Source organism: Centruroides vittatus, unplaced genomic scaffold (assembly GCF_030686945.1).
Source record: "Centruroides vittatus isolate TY-2023 unplaced genomic scaffold, ASM3068694v2 contig_1215, whole genome shotgun sequence".
In the NCBI taxonomy this organism is placed as follows: domain Eukaryota; kingdom Metazoa; phylum Arthropoda; class Arachnida; order Scorpiones; family Buthidae; genus Centruroides; species Centruroides vittatus.
Window position 1 is genome coordinate 2401797 of NW_027120777.1, and position 19168 is coordinate 2420964.

General features: G+C 28.3%; 1 protein-coding gene across 2 annotated transcripts in view; it reads left to right on the plus strand.

The window, feature by feature from the left end:
* LOC136986997 (carnitine O-acetyltransferase-like) overlaps positions 1–18194 on the plus strand; it is a 44955-nt gene extending 26761 nt beyond the window's left edge. For both annotated transcript variants that reach the window (XM_067284633.1, XM_067284640.1), the window contains 7 exons: positions 2056–2234; positions 3304–3404; positions 8271–8393; positions 10821–10943; positions 17120–17318; positions 17438–17575; positions 17652–18194. In XM_067284633.1, the coding sequence (XP_067140734.1) occupies positions 2056–2234; positions 3304–3404; positions 8271–8393; positions 10821–10943; positions 17120–17318; positions 17438–17575; positions 17652–17867 (1079 nt within the window). In that variant the 3' untranslated portion in view covers positions 17868–18194. The remainder of the gene's footprint in view (positions 1–2055; positions 2235–3303; positions 3405–8270; positions 8394–10820; positions 10944–17119; positions 17319–17437; positions 17576–17651) is intronic.
* The last annotated feature ends 974 nt before the right edge of the window (positions 18195–19168 follow it).

Here is a 19168-nt window from a genome sequence, read left to right on the forward strand (position 1 = left end):
TTCTTCAAGCATTCAGAATGCAATTATGACATTTAACATTAGCTTAAAATTGCAAAATTTAAAATATGTATGATGCACTGTACTTAGAATGCAACCCTTGTGTAATTCCAGAATTTACTGTAGTAAACATTTTATACTTACAAATTCAGATTAATTTCATGAATGATGCAAAAGCTCAGTCAGAAAAAAATGTGAATTTTTAAATTTTTGTAATAATCAAAATTTCAACAAACATTTAATGAGTTTTCACAATACTAATTGAATTTAAAATTTTTTTTCTATAAGTATTTTCTATTTAAATTAATTTTGAAAAAAATATAAAAAATAATTTAAATAATTAATTAAAATTAATCATTTAAATTATTAATTTCATTTTAATTATTAAAATGTTTTATTACTGTATTTAAGTATTTAAAAAAATTATTTTAGATTTTAAAAGGTAGAATATTTAACATGTCTCTCAGTTTCTTATCTTAAATTTTCTTGTTTCAAGAAACTTTTCAAAAATTTAAAATATAAGCAGAAAATATAATAAATATAATATATAAAAATGTATATATACATATATGAGACTAAGTGCCATTCAGTGCACGGAGTAGAAAAATTTTAACAGTGAATGTATGTGTTTTTAAAAAGTATGCGCACCTCTGTACTAAATGTCTTAAAGATACCAGTAAAGCCGACTGATGAGGGGCGTATGCCTGAAACATGTATCGGCATGTAAGATATTCCTGAATAAAGAGTGATGTTAAAGATGTCTAGTGTTTACCTATGCACCCAGTTGTGAAGTATAGAATAATAATAAATTAAGAAGACATGGTTTCAGAATAAGTCAATAATATAAAATATTTATATATATTTTTTATATTATGTTACAATATACATATATACCATATTTACTCGAATATAAGACGACCTCGCATGTAGGACGAGGTGTGACTTTAAAGATCAAAATGAGAAAATTAGATTTATTAATACAATTCTAATTTTACTTTGTTTAATCACAAATAAAATATCAAATATATGTAAATGCACACATTGTCCCGCAAAAATTACTGGCATTTTAAACCAAGGAAAAATCTTGTAAAGTCGACAACATAATTTGTTCACGTAAAGCAGGACAATTGGGAACCTTTTTTGCCAATTCTTAACAGTCAAATTCACTCTTTGTTGATTACACTTATGAGTTTCTTTGAATTCTGATTTTCAAATAATCATCTGTTTTCATGTGGGAATGAATTAAACTTATTCGGGCTTCCGTGTAATTTTGGAATTCAATTCAAAAGCTTTGCTTTTCCTATTGCTATTCATCTTACTCCTGACAATACACAAGAACAATTCAAATGATCCAGATAAAATACTTTTGTTTTTAAACACCAGAAAGTGAGAATCCGGTAAAAAATATGAATACACAGTTTACAAAAATTATACAAAAACGAAAAGAATCCTTTGCTCGCACCTATAGGACGACCTAGGTTTTTGAAGCAGTGAAAAATGAATAAAAAACCTCGTCTTATATGCAAGTGAATACGGTATATATATATAAAGAAAATACAAGCTCTTATATTTTCTGTTTAAATTAAATTGTCAATCATAAATTTTGAAATTTAAGTTTTATTATTTTCTGAAATTTTGGCAGAAGATTATAAATGAATAATTTGTGTTGATTTATTTAAAATTAGCAGTTAAAGATGTTACATTTTGATTTCTTGATATATTATTTCAGTTTGCAATGAATTTTATAAAAAGACATTGGATTTCAGATATTGATTGTAAGAGAGTGTTTTATATTGCATACATACATTATTCAAAGAAGTTTATAATGAATTTTACATTAAATTAATATAGGTTTGTGAGTAAAAATAATTATTATTAACATAGTTCAAGAATACATTAAGTATCTGCAATTAATACAAATCAGTACTATATTTATAAATTCAAGAATTTAAAATCATGATCATGAAAATGCAATATATTTATATATATTAAAGAGTATTAAATACCAGTTATTTTTAATTTTTATTAGATGTGGATTTTATGAATTTTTCTGAACAGATGATAAATTAAACAAAGAATCAGTTAAGACCATTCAGTCATCTATATTCCTATTATGTTTGGATCAGTCAGTGCCAAATAATGCTATGAATAAGCGCACACATGCTGCTCTACAGACTATACATGGTGGAGGAAGCAAAGAGAACAGTGGAAATCGATGGTTTGATAAAACAATTCAGGTAAATAAAACCAATATATTTAGGAATATTTAATCAAATATAATAAGTTTTATAATGAATAATAATAGTAATATAAATATAATTATATGATAATTATGTTCAGTTTGAAATAATTTGTTCATCAAAAAGTAAGGAGTAAAATATTTTTATTTTTGTAGGTTTTATAAAATTAAAAAAAAAAAAAAATTAATGTTAATGCATAAAATAGTTGTGTATTAATCTAAAATATGCAAAAATAATTGTTCAGTTTATAATTAAGAGAAATAAAAATTGCTCTTTTAACAATTGAAAAACCATAAAACATAACTGAAAAAAAGCTTTAGAAAATTATTTAGAAACATTATGACTAAGAGGTACATACTGAAGTTTTATTAAAGTCCAAAGTTGGCATTACAATTAGCAGAAATTCCATCAGTAAAGCAACTGATGAAACTATTGTCAGTGAGAGCAGATTGTAAAATTTCTAGGGGAAAAAATCTTTCAAGTTCCATGGATTACTTTCTTAGTTCTCATTATGAACAACCAATGTAGATAAAGTCCTTAGATTATGACAAAAATATAGTTCTTTAATGATTAATTATAGTCATGCAATCATTTGAATGCCATTCCAGAAATTTTATATATTATGTCAATAGAAAATACCAGTCAACAATGCACTGGTATTATTGTGATTTTATGGTTAATCACAATTTCTTTCATTATGAACAAGTTTAATCTGCAATAGATTAGCTACCATGACTGAGAGATTGGAGGATAATCTCCTGATCCTATGCTGTCCATGACAAAATATTTGTATGGTTTTTGAATTAAAATTTCCCATAGTTGTATGATGACATCTTATCATGAAACTATTTGACTTTGTTTTGTAAAGTTTCAAGTTTCTTTATAACAATAAATTCTATAAGAATTATGTTTTCTTTTGACAAGATTTTGACTTAAAGTTTTTTCAAATGGAAAAATCCATTTGAAAAAACTTTAAAAAATTCTGATAATTAGTTATTATAATTATTAAAAAATAATTATACTATGTTCATTTGTAATTTTAATTTATTTTACTTTCTTTTCCTAGTTTATTGTTGGAGCAGATGGTGTAGTAGGATTAACTTACGAGCATAGTCCATCAGAAGGTCCTCCAATAGCTAACCTTATGGATTATATTGTGCAGTATATGTAAGTACAACATAAAAATATATTACGAAGAACTTAATCTGAATGTGAATTTATACTTTTTAAAAAATCTATAAATACATTACAGTCAAACTGGGTGATTTTAATAATAAATTAATTTTTGTCACAATAAGTGATTATTAACATTTTAAACTTCTAAAAATATATTTTATATTTACAATAATATGAAGTTTCCATTTAACCAAATGACAATTTATAAAATTTATTAGGTAATATTTTTTAAACAAAATAATGTGATTGAATATTTAGAATAAAACATGTAGAATAGAAATATTAGATAACATTTTTATTGTGCATGTGAATTACAGAACTGTTTTGAATTTTTCACTTATTTTTACTTTCTTGGCCATTATATGTAACATAGGGAAAGTATGGTAATCGTCAAAAATAACTCCCCCAAGATTTTTACATTTTTGGACTCTGGACCTTAAAAAATTAAAAAATGCAAAAAAAGTTGGGTTTTTTTTATATGTATGGCTATTACTGTATGTGTCTGTGTAGAGGGCATGATTTTTTTTACCAACTTTGAAGCTTCCTGTGATTTTTGTTGAAAATTTCTGAAATTTTTCAGGGAGGTTTTTGTATTAGGGGGATTGATGCTATTAAATTTTGGTGGTTAAAGGTAGAGGGGATCAGTTGGAACAGTTGTATCTTGAGTAGGATTGGGCCTGATGAAGATTTTACTTGTTATTAGCATTTACAACTTTTTATAAAACTAATCTCTACCCTGAAAATTAAGCTTTGCCATTTTATAATAATTAATAATGTAAAAAGATTTTCTTAATAAAATTTTGTAACAGATTGCATCACACACAGTTTTAACTTTATTGCTGGGAAGTTATGTGACTTGTTGATGGATGTTTTATATAAATTGGATATGTTTAAATTAATTATGAAATTTACGTAACAGTATATCTAAAAATCTGTCTCTTTATTTTACACAAATTAATGAATAAAGAATATATGTATGTACCCATTAATGAGTAAAGAATATATGTATAAAACCCATATTTCCACACATCTTCTTTTATAGATGGAGCAAAATTAGCACTACATTTCACAAAGTACCTAAACACTATGTTTTAAAACCTTTTATAGTATTGGAAGCATTTTTACTTTGGTTCTTTATTTTTATAATGGCTATATCAGAGATATGAGATTTCACTGAGTAGTTACTCTATCAGTACATTTACACTTAATTTGCATTGACATAGCATGCAGTACACTTACAAGCCAAAACAGGCTGACACATATAAGAACATGCTTTTATTTGCATAGAAATATGGTATACATATGTGTTTAAACTAGTATATTTAGCATTGATAGTTAAGTATATTAATTTATATACATATTAAATCAACTGAGAATATTTTGTAGTAGAAAATAAAAGTGCTCAGCATAAATTGTTAAGTTTTATTTTTATTACTGTCAGGGCAAGGACAAAAATATCATTTATGTATAGAACGAAAACATTCGGATGAAAAGTATGTCTGTTTCAAAAAATTTCAATAAGTAAATTGTAACTGATCTATTTAAATTCAAAAATTTGTAAATTTATTCTATGTTCAAAGAATATTTGGTTTTACAGAAAAAATATTTCTAAACGACTATACATACATAGATGAGTCTAGCTGATTTGTCCCTTCACACGCTGTACGAGGCAATAACAATTCCACCGGCAAAGTCGACTTTTCTTTAGAAGCTAACATTCGCCGCAAAAATGTAAAACAGTTAAAAAGTCCTCTAGCGGTGGCACAGCATATCACATTAAAAATGTACATTTAATAAAAATTTGCCGGGATCAATTTAGCTTTACAGAAAAAATATTGACGACTGTACATTTTAATATAAATGAAATTTTTATTAAATGTACATTTTTAATGTGATATGCTGTGCCACCGCTAGAGGAGTTTTTAACTGTTTTACATTTTTGCGGCGAATGGTAGCTTCTAAAGAAAAGTCGACTTCGCCGGTGGAATTGTTATTGCCTCGTACAGCGTGTGAAGGGACAAATCAGCTAGACTCATCTATGTATGTATAGTCGTTTAGAAATATTTTTTCTGTAAAGCTAAATTGATCCCGGCAAATTTTTATTAAATATTTGGTTTTGTTTGACAACATTAAGAGTGAAATTACAGAAAAGCTAGTATGTTTTTTTTTTATGTAATATTTTCAGTAATGCCTGAAATTGTTTTATTTTAATTGTATGAATATTTTTATTGTATATGCATGAATTTGACATAAAATAATCCAATAAAAAATAAAGGTGATAATAGTATATAAAATTTATTAACATGTATTATTAATTGAAAAAAATATTTTATGTTTACTTATTTTTGTATGGACATATAATTAACTTAATTTATTTAAACTAATTTTTATGATATTAAAATGTATTTCTAAAACATTTGTAAGTAAAAATATTTTTGTCAAACACAAATTAAAACCTAATTATTATTTTTTCAACAGTAAACAATTTGGTATAACCAGTATTACGTATTGATGTCCTTCACACAAAAATTAGCATAACAACTTCTAGAAAAATTGTTGATTCATTTCTATGAAGGTCATCAATGTTTTTTTTATAAAACATTTATAGAAAAAATATAATTTTTCCATTTGTACATTAAAATATAGTTACAGTACTTTTTTGAACTTTAAACAAATATGAGGTCTTTTTAGAGAATAAAAATATTCTTACTAGACTATACAATAAATGAGTCCATTTTCATCCGTCCCTTCACACGCTTTTCATTGAGGTATTAACAAGTCTACAGCGGAACCGTCCTTTTATTTGAGGCTACTGTCCGCCGACAAATGTAAAAAAGTTAAAAAACCCTCTAGTGGTGGCTTACATAATCTTTAAAAAATTAATTCAATTACATTAGAAAATAGCCGAGACGATTTCATATTTAGAGAATAAAATTCGGCTATTTTCTAATGTAATTAAATTAATTTTTAAAGATTATGTAAGCCACCGCTAGAGGATTTTTAACTTTTTTACATTTGTCGGCGGACAGTAGCCTCAAATAAAAGGACGGTTCCGCTGTAGACTTGTTAATACCTCAATGAAAAGCGTGTGAAGGGACGGATGAAAATGGACTCATTTATTGTATAGTCTAGTAAGAATATTTTTATTCTCTAAATATGAAATCGTCTCGGCTATTTTCTAATGTAAATATGAGGTCTGTTCAAAAAAATAACTGAACTTTATGTTTTCTATTTTTATTTTTCAAGTTACATATTATTGGTTTATGTCCCTTCAAAGTACTCCTTTTCCCTATTCACACACTTATCCCAGCTGTGTTTCCACTTTGCAAAGTAGTCTTGATAAGCTTGTTTTGGACTGTCCTTCAATGCTTGTGATAATTTTGTTTTAATGTCATCAATTGTGTTAAATGCCATCCTTTCTGCACTGATTTTAATTTTGGAAACAAGAAAAAATTGTAAGAAGCCAGGTCTGGTGAGTAGGGAGGCTGGAGAGGACAGTCATTTGATTTTTGACACAAAACTGGCAAAGTGACAAGGTTAAGTGAACAGCATGTTGTCATGGTGAAGGAGCCATGAGTTGTCTCGCCACAACTCTGGTCTTTTTTTACAAATTTTTTCAGTAATTGTTTCAAAACACCTGTGTAGTACTGATGATTGACTGTTTGACCTTGATGTAAAAATTCAAAGTGCACAACTCTGATTTTCTGAACATGAGTGTCATCAGTTGAGGTCAAAGGCTTTCCTGGTTGAGAGTCATCTTCAACTAATTGATGACCACTTTTGAATCAGGTAATCCATTTGTAACACTGCATACGACCTTGAGCATCACCTCTGTAAGCTTGATTCAAAAATTGAAATGTTTTCATAAAAGTTTTTCCACATTGCATCGTTGCTCCCATAAAATGCACATTACAAAAATCGCCACAAACACTTTCACTCAAAAAACAATAATGCAGGAACGAAACGAGATATCAACAATCCAAAAAAAGTAGCTTACTTGGTAGATGATCTGAACATAGTGTTTTCAATTTCACGACAGTAGAACACTCCATTTTTGCCCAATTCAAAAAGTTTGGTTATTTTTTGAATAGTCCTCTTAAATGTATGTTTTCTGATCATTTCCATAAATTTTTGATGTCTTTTTAAAAAATTAAGAAATATGCCAAACTGTTGTATGTAGAAGTTAGTGTATGTCAGTTAACATTTATATTAGTTATAGAATTTTTTATGAAAATTAGAATAAAATTTCTTATACGAGTATTAATTTAAATTAATGCTATTATAGTTAATGTCATCTTTAAAAACAGTGTATAATTTGCAATAAGAAATACAACAACTTAAATGACTGTACTATTAGCAAGTAACAATTAAAAGAATTAACATTTAATGTTTAAATCAATCATTGATTAAGACTGATAACTATAACACTATAGTTGATGATCACATGTTATGAACCATACATTGGGACTGAGAGTTTGAAATGACAATTCGAAATTGCATATTTACTTGCAGATAATAATTGTAATTGAATTCTGATTAAAATAACTGAAGTTTTTGTAGTTTATTATAATCTTTATGTTTAGGAATGTGTTAATTCTGATAACATTAAATGACTGATAACAATATCTGTGATGACATTAAGCAAATTTTAATGTATTTAAAACATCTAACACAGAAACATATATCATATTAAAACTCATAATAATTATAATCTTCATGTTTTATCTTAAGAAAGAGAAAACATAAGAAATTGAGTTATTAAAGTGATTTTACTTCAAAGTTTTAATTTTAATTTAATGTAAATGTAATGTAATTTAATGTAAACAATTTATGAAATAATTATTTTAATATTTTTAGGAATAATGTGAAAAGTACTAAAAGATTACCATCAGCACAAATTGATTCTCCAAAGAAATTAAGATTCAATCTGTCTTCTGATACCTTAGCTGATATTGAAGAAGCAGAAAGAGATTTAGATGTGTAAGAATTATCAAATTTAAAATATATTTTTATTGCTAGTTTTAATTTAATTAAAAATAATTTAATTTTAGACCTGAAAAATAAATTCAGCATATAATTTTAGTTACATGAGTTAATGATTTTATTTTTAGTTATAGTTGTAGTCATATTAACATTTTAGTTTTAATACTTGAATACAATACAAAGAATACATTAGGAATTACAATAAAAAAACAAATAATTTTAATAAAAATTAATGTTCACAAAATAATTGATGTAAGTTTATTTAGAAATTTTACATCATGGAAATTTTGTCTATATTCCGATTTTTTCATAATCAAATTTAATTACCAATATTCCTAATTTACTTGATGATAATTAATAGACTTTCTGTATGAAATTTATTTTGCAAAATTAAGCTGGATGGCCTGTATTTCCTCATTTATAACTTCAGATTGCCTTATAAAGTTCCATGATAGCAAAATATATTCCAAAAGAGATCATTTATATAATGCAATAGTGCTTTATAAACAGATCATTAAAAAATGTAGTAAAAAGTTTAAGAAATCTCTTTGGTTAAGAAACTTAATCTTTTGTATGCATTTCTATTTGTAGCTAAATTTTAATAAAAAAATATTGGCTATTCAGTGGCTACTTTTGACATTTGTGTCACAGTGTTTTGCAGTGGCACCTTGGAAAAAGGGTTATATGGTTATATTCTTTGTTAACACGTGGAAGTGATGCTATTATCAAGTGTCACCAGTGGAGAACAATAACTTATTTGATCTTAGTGTTAAGTTATAGAAGTAAAAATTAGGTAACATGTACTTTTTTGAACAACACAACGAGTTTTATAAAATGTCGATTTGTCAAGAGTCAAGTTTCCGGGATTCTACTGTATAATATATAAAATCAATTAAAGTTATCAAATGTTATGAAATATAAAATGACTATTAAACATTAATTTGTAAATGATTGTTTCATTGAAACCATCACACTAAAGTGTAATGAAGATTAATACAATTATTAATATTTGTAGATTTTTACAATTAACTTCATATGATTAACATAAAGTAATATTCTAACATTAATAAATACTTTTTTAAAATATAAAATTAAATCATTTATAAATTTGTTTTTAGTTTAAGTATTTAAAATTATTAATATATACAGTTTAGTATAGGTTTAAGTAGTAAGTAAGTTAAGTAGTAAATTTTATAATTTAAGCAATTTATAATTTATGTAAGAAATAGTGTAAGTTTAATATTATTTGTAAAAAATAAATACACTACAGTACACAAAACATATTAATATGTTAAACAAATTAAAAATGTGATTTTTAAATGAAAAATTGTGTTTAATATAATTTGTATATTTACAGCAAATGTACAAAATAATCCAAATTAGAGTTACAATTAATTATGCACAAACACTAGTCTGAACAACAACCGACTATTCCCGTACAAATTCGTCGAAAGAACTCCTTACGAACAAACAGACTTGTAATTAACAAAACCTCCGAGTCAGGAACAAGTTCGTACACAACCACGTAACTTCCAACGAGAGAGTTAGTTAGCACCTCGATAACGACGATCTCCCTTGATCCGATCCGATCCGATCACCTCCGATACGATCACACCATCCGAACTCCCGATACGAGCTCGATCCGAGCTTAAATAGTCGACGGCGTTCGAACACTGCTCCAATCAAATTTGAATGTTCCCGCAACGGCCGCCAACGGTCACTTCCCGCCGGCCAATCGTCCGATGGTTGACGATTCGAAACTTAACGGTTCTTCCCACGGAAGTTCCTAACGGTCGTTTCCAACGGCCGATCCTAACGACTTTTCCGTTATGACAGTTCGTTATAACAAACAGGTGGGAATCGCGCGTCTTGGCGATTCCATACCTTACAATGTTAAACAAATTAAAAATGTGATTTTTAAATGAAAAATTGTGTTTAATATAATTTGAATAATTTCAATAATTTTTTATACTTTTGAACAAGTAAATATTTCAAATGTCAGAGACATTCTTTAGTTTTTGTTTTAAAAATTCAGTTGTAATAAATCATCTTTTATGATTAAATATCTTCATTTAGAAACTGAATATTTCAAGTTAAAAATAAATATGTAGCAGACAATGGAATAAATATGGTTTTTTTTCTAATATTAATGTTAATTATTTAACTTTGATGCTATATTATAAACAATAATTTCTGAAAAATGCTATGAAATTCTTTCAAAGAATTTTTGTTCAGAATTTCACAAGGAATATTTTTAAAGATATTCTACATTTAAAAAAATACATAGTTCTCTACATATACATAAGATAGTTTATTGTAATAACACATCTTACAGGCATGTTTTAAAATTAGATTTTAAATACATAAATATATATTAAAAGTTTTGTTAATGTAAATAAATAAGAATAATTTTTTAATTTTCAGATTAATTAGTGATTTAGAAATGTCATGCTTTCAATATCGAGGCTTTGGAAGAGAATTTGTAAAATCACAACGATTAAGTCCTGACAGTTTTATTCAAATTGCATTACAGTTAGCATTCTACAGGTAAATTTATAAACATTTTAGGAAAAAGAATTGTAATTTTTATTAAAATGATATCATATAATATAGATAATTGAAGTTAAATTTATCATAAAAGTTCTAAAAGTTATGCTGTTCTAAAATATTTTTTATAACTGCAACATTATCATTTTACATTTATAGTTTTTAATTATTTTAAAAAATTAATGCATACATTATCATATTGTTGCTTGTAATCAAGTGTTTATTATAGTTAGTTTATTTACTTAATGTAAATGAAAAAGCATATATATTTTTTATTCAATTATCTGTCTAATTCACATTAAAAAGTAAATTACTATAAATTATTACATACCATATAACTAATTACCTGAACTAATTGGAACCAGAGTTGTTTGGCTAAATGAAAATTCAGATAACTGAACATCAAACTGTATGTGCTAGGAAAAGCTTCATATAAATGCATTGTGTCAAGATAATAAAAATAAAATTTGCAAATGAGTATTAAATAAAAATGTTTTATTGAAAGAATTAATAATTGTTTATTTACCTTTGCAAATAGAACTTTATTTTTTTGTTTTTTTAAGAAACCTTGATTCATTTAAGGAGATCAATTGAGTGGGAGAAGACTCTGCTGTTCATATCAATCTATTGTTGTCTCTAATGCAGCAAGTTGCCTCAGCATACATCAGACCTGTTTTGCTTAGTTTGTGCTCATTTTTCTCTTTGCCATTTCATTTTTGACAGGTTTACTAGCTTCACACACATGTCACAATGTCATCACCAGTTAAAGCTGCTATTAATATCTTCATTCAGTAACCATTCATATGCATCTTCCTCATCACAGTTTTCAAATGCAGAGATCAGTTGAGACAGTTTTGTAAATTTTGTAATTTTTTCATCCGATGGTTCCTTCCATTTTCAATATTTGAAGACAAAATTTGCCCAAGTAGGGATTACCATTTATTAGTTGTGCGTTCCAGACAATACATTTTCGGTGACTGACTTTCCTTTTTAGGCTACTAGCTGCTAAAAAGCTAAAAAGTCCTTTTAAAAACACAAAAATTTTCAATTAAAAATACAAAAGATTTTCTAAAATTGGAACTAGTGATATACAAACGTCCTTGCTACCATTTGTAACTTCTTGGGATGTTTCGACTTTTTATCCACAGAAAAGCTAGCCTAGAAAGGAAGGTCGGTCATCAAAAATGTATTGTCTGGAATACAGAACTAATGAATGGTGATTCCTACTTGGGTGAATTTTGTCTTCAAATATTGAAAATGGAAGGAACCATCAAAAAAATTACAAATTATGATTGTGAAGTATCGTCACCAGAGGACCTTTTTAATCTACATTTTTCCAGCGCACACTTTTCTGTGGATAAAAAGTCAAAACACCCCGAGATGTTACAGATGGTAGCAAGGACATTTGTATATCACCAGTTCCAATTTTAGAAAATCTTGAAGACAGTTTTGTAAATTTAATGACTTCATTTTGAGCCGTGTCTTTTGAAATTTATATGCTTAATTAACACTGTGACATTTGATGGAAGATACATCATCTCAAAGTCATCATTGATTGCATTTAGCATGTTTGTTGATGAGTTATATACGCACCAGTTACAGGTTCAAGTAGGTAGAATTTATGTTGAGTTATATGAGCATTGTTGAGTAGCAGGAACACCTTTCTCTGTTTTTCTTCACAATTATGATGCCTTTTAATGCTTAGTATAAAGTCTTTAGTGTACCATTAAAAAAAAAATCAATCTGTGCATGCATTTTTTGTGCCTTGTAAATGCATACAAAATTTTGGAAGCAAGGTTTTTTTTTAGACTTTCCAATCACTAGCAATGCACAAGTGCCACTGGTGTTTGTAAAAACCAATGCAGTGAATTTCTTTTTGCTAACTTTAAAGCTAGGAGCTACAGATTCTAGTTGTGAAGCTACTGACTTTTGGAGCAACCTTCCAGTTTACCCCAGGTTCATTGTAGACATTATTTTTGGAATATTCTTTGAATTCAGTGATGTTTTTGCTACTTTTGTTTTAGATGCTGAGCAATGTGCATTTATGCCAAATGAAGTGATTTCTATTGGTCTTGATTCATAACAAAGGAATTATGTACAGTAAGACCCCGCTTAATACAGGATGCGTTCCTAAATGACAAAGTGCTAGGAGAAACAGCGTTAAACGAGATCATTTTAACATAGAGTAAATAGGGATAGGGGAACACGCAACCAAAAAATAAGCAAATTTTACTTCAATTTTAAGTTATTTTTATATAAATTTTTGCATAATAATATATGTTAAATAACACATAAACATATGTGCACAGAAATGTGAAGTTAATTTTTTGTGACGAAGGTCCTGGCTCTTCTAAAATTCTTGTTTTTTGCGATAAAGTCATGTTGTTTCATTTGTCGCTTTTTTTCTTTCCTTAAGCAAATGTTGGTAGCAAAAGATCGTATCCAAAACACCTCATTTTGATTTGGCATTCTATCAAAATTTGGATCATTTGGTACAATTTGATCAATGATTTTGGTTATCATTATCAAAATTTTACTAAGGAAAACTGTAGAGAAATTTTTTGGGTTCTTCATCTTCAGAATCTCTGTTTTCCAGTTCTACATGAATTCCTTGTTCTGCCAGTTCTTGAAGGTCGTCGTTGGTAAGGCTCTTATCAGAAACCCGCAATAACTCCCCAATATCCTGCTCATCTACATATCCTGTATCAGTTAAGTTGACAATTTTGTCAACCTAACGATGTGGCAATAGGCTCTTCTCAATGAGAATTCTTGGATACCTTCAGCCATAAATTCTTCCACACTCTATTCATGCATTTATCAGTTAATTCTTGCCAAGCAAAGTTGATATTTCTTATGGCATCCATGATGTTATATTTTTTCAAAATTACTCAAAACAAACATAGATTTAAGGGAATACAGCACTACAACAAACTGCCACCTTTTGCTGATTGTTTGTGTTTGGCAATAATCGTATTATATACGAATCAATGAAATACCGTATTAATTTGAATCAGCGTAAATTTTGAGCATTTTTTAGGCATCAAGCAGACCACGTTATATTGAATCAGCATTAAGTGGGGTCTTACTGTATGTCCGTGATACTTCAGACCATCTAAGTTTATGAAGCACACCTCTATAGACTTCTACACATAGTAAAAAAAAAGCTAATAGTCTGGCAATGTGAGATGGTGGTCTGGAGACACTTTTATCCAGACTGTCAGAGACCCCACCTTTACAGTTCATTCTCCTTTCAGCTCTGCACCAAATGACTTTCTCTTTTCTTCTCTCTCCCTCTCCTCCACCTCTTTATCTCTTCTGCCCTAGTAGTCCATGCTCCCACATCTATTTCTCATCTTCTCCATGTTTCCTCCTTCACTCTTCTAACTTCTGAGGAACTATTCTTATGCTACAATTTTCAAAAGTTACCTTTACTTAGATGTTTTTGCTGAGCTTTACTTTTTCAAGCTGGTTTTACCAGCTTTTTTATGGAATCACATAAAAGCAATTATTCTTGCATTTTTACAAGATTTTTTTATTTAACCTTAACATCTGAAAACTTGTTTAAGTTTTCAGATGTTAAGGTTAAATAAAAAACTCAGACCACATGTGGAGCCATCACAACCTGTTTAACACGGATCACTTTTCAAATATTAATAGTAGACAAGTATTAATTAGTAGTGGTTGACCATCCTTTCTTCCAGGAGGAGATCAATGACTACTTTTAGTTGAATTAACTTCAACCTCCTTCCACAACAGTCCCTTCTTCCTATTGGACCCAGTGGTGTGGTGGCATTCAAATACAAAAATTGCATAATATCAGATTACCGGCCAGCTCAAAATATGTTTTAAGTGGTTTTTGCAGGGTGTCGAGTTTAAATATTTGCTCTATTTTTTGTGAAATTTTATGGGTAGACTGAAATAACCAATTTTTTATATGTGGTTTTTGTTTTAATGTTTGTTATATTATAATATATGATTTATATAACTACAAAGGTTATCTGACATAGATTGGTCACTTAGTGTGATAAACCCTTAACACATTTTAAATTAAATATTCTTTATTTCTTTTTGTAGACAATTTAAAGAAATTTTTAAATGTGTTAGATTGTTCACTTGATGTGATAAACCCTTACATAAGATAATCTTTATAGTTATATAAATCAAATACTATAATATAATAATAGAAGTGTTGGAAGTATGAAATAATCTTAATTAATGTTAGTTTTTATTTTTTGCCTGGGCAATACAGGCATACATGCTAATACATCTATCTTTCTGACTTGAGTGGAGAGATGATATTGACATATGGTTGCAAAATTTTCCAAGGAGGCCATTAATAATCACTATCAGGGTGGTGAGCAAACTATCGATATCCCCAATGATTTCATCATTTGTACGGATGGTTCTAAGTTCGAGGATGTGGGCGGCTCTTTTTCAATAGTAGACAACAGGCAGCAACTGTACAAACAGATGCACTTTAAGCTTGCGAGCCACTGCTCAAATAATCAGGCTGTGTCCTATGCCATTTACAAAGCACTTGACTATATTGGCACCAACGTCAGTCAGCTAAAAAGGAGGAGAATTAACATAATCACTGATAGTAAGGTGACTCTACACCAGATCTGTAACAGGAACTTAAAATTCAAATTATCAAGGACATCACCACCCTCTTGGTTAACCTGCAACAAAAGCTATCAATAAATTTTTATTGGATAAAAGGACATTCAAATAACAAGTGGAACAACCGCGCAGACCAACTCGCAAGGGTGGACCACAAAAGGCTCACCTCTAAGGCTTTCTCTCTGATCCCTACCTCTTGGATCACTAAACATCTCAATCAACAAACCGCTAAGGCATGACAGGATGAGTGAACCTACTAGTGAAACTGGTAGGCTCACTCATCAGTTTCTCCCGAAGGTTACCTCTTTCTCTCTCTGGCACCTGACTCCAACCTTCCACCTTACTCAGCTTATCACTGGGCACGAGAACTTTAATTCATATCTGAGTCAGTTCCTGGGTAGCAGTGATGGTAAATGCTCTAACTGTCCTCAGGAGGACAAAACTTCCGTGCATCTCCTCTTCCATTGCCAGTGGTATGACGAACAGTGCCTTGAACTGATGACCAGTGTCTTTAAAAATAATCATCCCTAGCCATGCCAGCCATTTCTTCTTCTAGAGAATAGACTGCTCCAAAAAATGCTTCTGAACTTCATCTCAACCATGGACAACTTTAAGAGGATCCATTGCCCATTACTTCCACTTCCTCCTTCATTTTTCTAGACTTCCTTCCCCCCTCATACCCTTCCTCCTTTCCACCCACCCTTCTCTTAACACCATTTCATCCACTATCTCTTCCCTACTTTAAGGCTATGCCTATTGGTGTGGCCTGTTAACTTTTCCACTTAAAACTTGTAACTTGGTGAGCAAACTTAAACTCATAAATGTTAAGTTGTGAACTCTGACATTTTCATGAGTTTCATGAATTCTTTCCTTGAATTTATTGGCAGCCTTTGCTGGACAATGAGAAATTCTCTTATGTCGTGTTGTGATTTAAGTTTCTGAGCCAACCATTGCTGGCTTTGAAACCAGTTGACGATGATTTAGAGATCATCTAGACCCGTGGTTCTCAATCCATGGTCCATGGAACATGGGTGCTCCGTGAAGCCGCTTCAAGTGTTCCGCGAAAAATCAAATGTACAATTAAAAATTGTTGCAAAAGAAATATCAATACAATGTAAAATAATTTTTGTATGGGAATGTAATCAGTAAATGCCAATGTCATCTACTAGACTGAGTGCGCTTGATTTCAAAAAGGTTTGCCACCCTGCTTTAAAGCTGATGTATTGTAAGTGTTTCGCAGAAAAAAATGTCAAAGTTTAGTGTTCCCCAACTTCAAAAAGATTAAGAACCACTGATCTAGACCACGGTTCAGAAAAATTTCATTGCAGAGATGGCATAAATTTTTCCATTGATTAATGTTAATTAGTTTGTTTTATCTTTTAATAAACACTAAATTATGAATTCTATTTATTTCTGATAATCTTTAAATTTATTTAATAATTGTTTTTATCAATTATATATATTTTTGAAATACTAAATTAGAAAATTTTATTCTAGAATTGAAATTAAATTTTGATAATTAATCATGTTTTTTTGACCATTACATTACACTTTAGGCTTCATAAACAGCTTGGTGCAACTTACGAATCTGCTTCAACTCGAAAATTTCTTCATGGAAGGACAGAGACAATTCGTTCTGCTTCAGTTGAAGCCTTAGATTTTTGCTTAAGAATGCTTGATAAAACAGCTGCATCTCACGTAAAGGCAGCTGCATTACGAACTGCTGTTGATTCACACAAAGAATATACAAATCAAGTAATAATTTCTTAATTTAATTTTTAACATTTATTAAAATTATTTTTAAACCCATAAATAAATATATGAAAAACTTTTAAAAAATGTATTTGTAATAGTTATTTTTTCTGTATTTCTAGGCAATAAATGGTCTCGGTGTTGATCGACTTTTACTTGGATTAAAGAAATGCGCTATAGAAAATGGATTAAATGTTCCAGAATTATTTATGGATACAGGATTTCAGACAAGTACTCATTTTAGGCTTTCAACTAGTCAGGTGCTTTAATATTTCATTTAAATTGTTAATTAAAGTAAATAATAATTAAAAATCTTTATAATACGTTTTTTCACAGGTTCCATCAAAATCTGATGCATTTATGTGTTATGGCCCATCATTTCCAGACGGATACGGTTGCTGCTACAATCCGCTTCCCGAATTTATTAATTTTGGAGTGTCGGCTTGTAACAGCAGTCCCGAAACACTCTCCTCAAAATTTATGGAAGCTCTCGAACAAAGTCTTACAGAAATGCACGATATCCTTTTGCTGTCCCAAAACTCAAAATTGTAATTGCAATCTTGAATTTTGAGATAGAAGAAAAAAAATGTGATAATAAATCTGCTAAAAGCACATTCACTAAATTTCGTTGTATGTCAAGATGCAGTGGATGCATTTTTTATTGAATTGCTGTTTCATACTTTAAAATATATTGCCAACGTATGAAATTAATGCAAAGTATTCTGAAGCATATTGCATCAGACATAAATTTATAGTATAAAGAAATGATGATATACTTTCTAAATATGTAGCAATTTGAATGTGAGGAATATAAATTTGTATTGATAGTAAGTTTGTTCATAAAGTAGACAATAAAATTAGTCAAGATTTTCATTAAAATTTAAGTTAATTAATTTTAATAAATTCTTTTATTTTAGAGAGATTATTCAGTATTGAATTAAAACAATTGACTTATTATTATTATTATTGAAATTTACAATTGAAACACCTGGTAAATAATACAAGTGTTGAAAGTTTTATAGAAAGTATAATAATTAAACTTTAATTTTCTCTATTAAATGCAGTAAACTATGTCAAGTAATTAATTATATTGTTATACAAATGACATAAAATTGTTGTAAGCATTATTATAAACATCAAAATTACTTTAATGAATTTTAATTGAGCTGTAAAATGATTTCTATACTGAAATGTAAATATGGTGAATTATCATTATTTAACATATCCGAATATTAAAATCTATAATGCTTATTCAGACTTTTATAAAAGAAATATATAAAATTAACAGAGAAATGATGACTTATATTGTAATTTATAACTGCAAATGTTGATTTTGATCATAAAATCAAAAATTAAAGAATTTATGATTATATTAAAAGTATATAAAATATACATTTAGCTTTCATAAAACGTGATTTTCTTTTAAAGATGTCTTTGTATATTATTATTATTATTATTATTATTATTATTATTAAAATGATAATATTGTGGATAAGATCATAATGTTCTACATAATTTTTTTTAAATTTTAGTAGAAACTTATGTTTAAAAAGTAAAAATATATAAGAAATAATCAGAATAAGAATTAATTCACAATGTTATCACTTAAAAATTAATATAAAAAAAATTTAATTAATAATAATAATATTAATAAAGCATCATTTAAATGTAGAATTATCTAAAGTTTTAAGAACATTTATGAGATTTAAAATACTTTTAAATAGTTTATTCTTATTTAGACTAATTAATTTAGACTTTAGCCATTTCAAATGTTTTTAAATATTGTTAAGAAGAATGTTTCTTTTGAAATTCAAATAGATGTTGGATTTAGAATTAAAAATACGTTTGGCCGT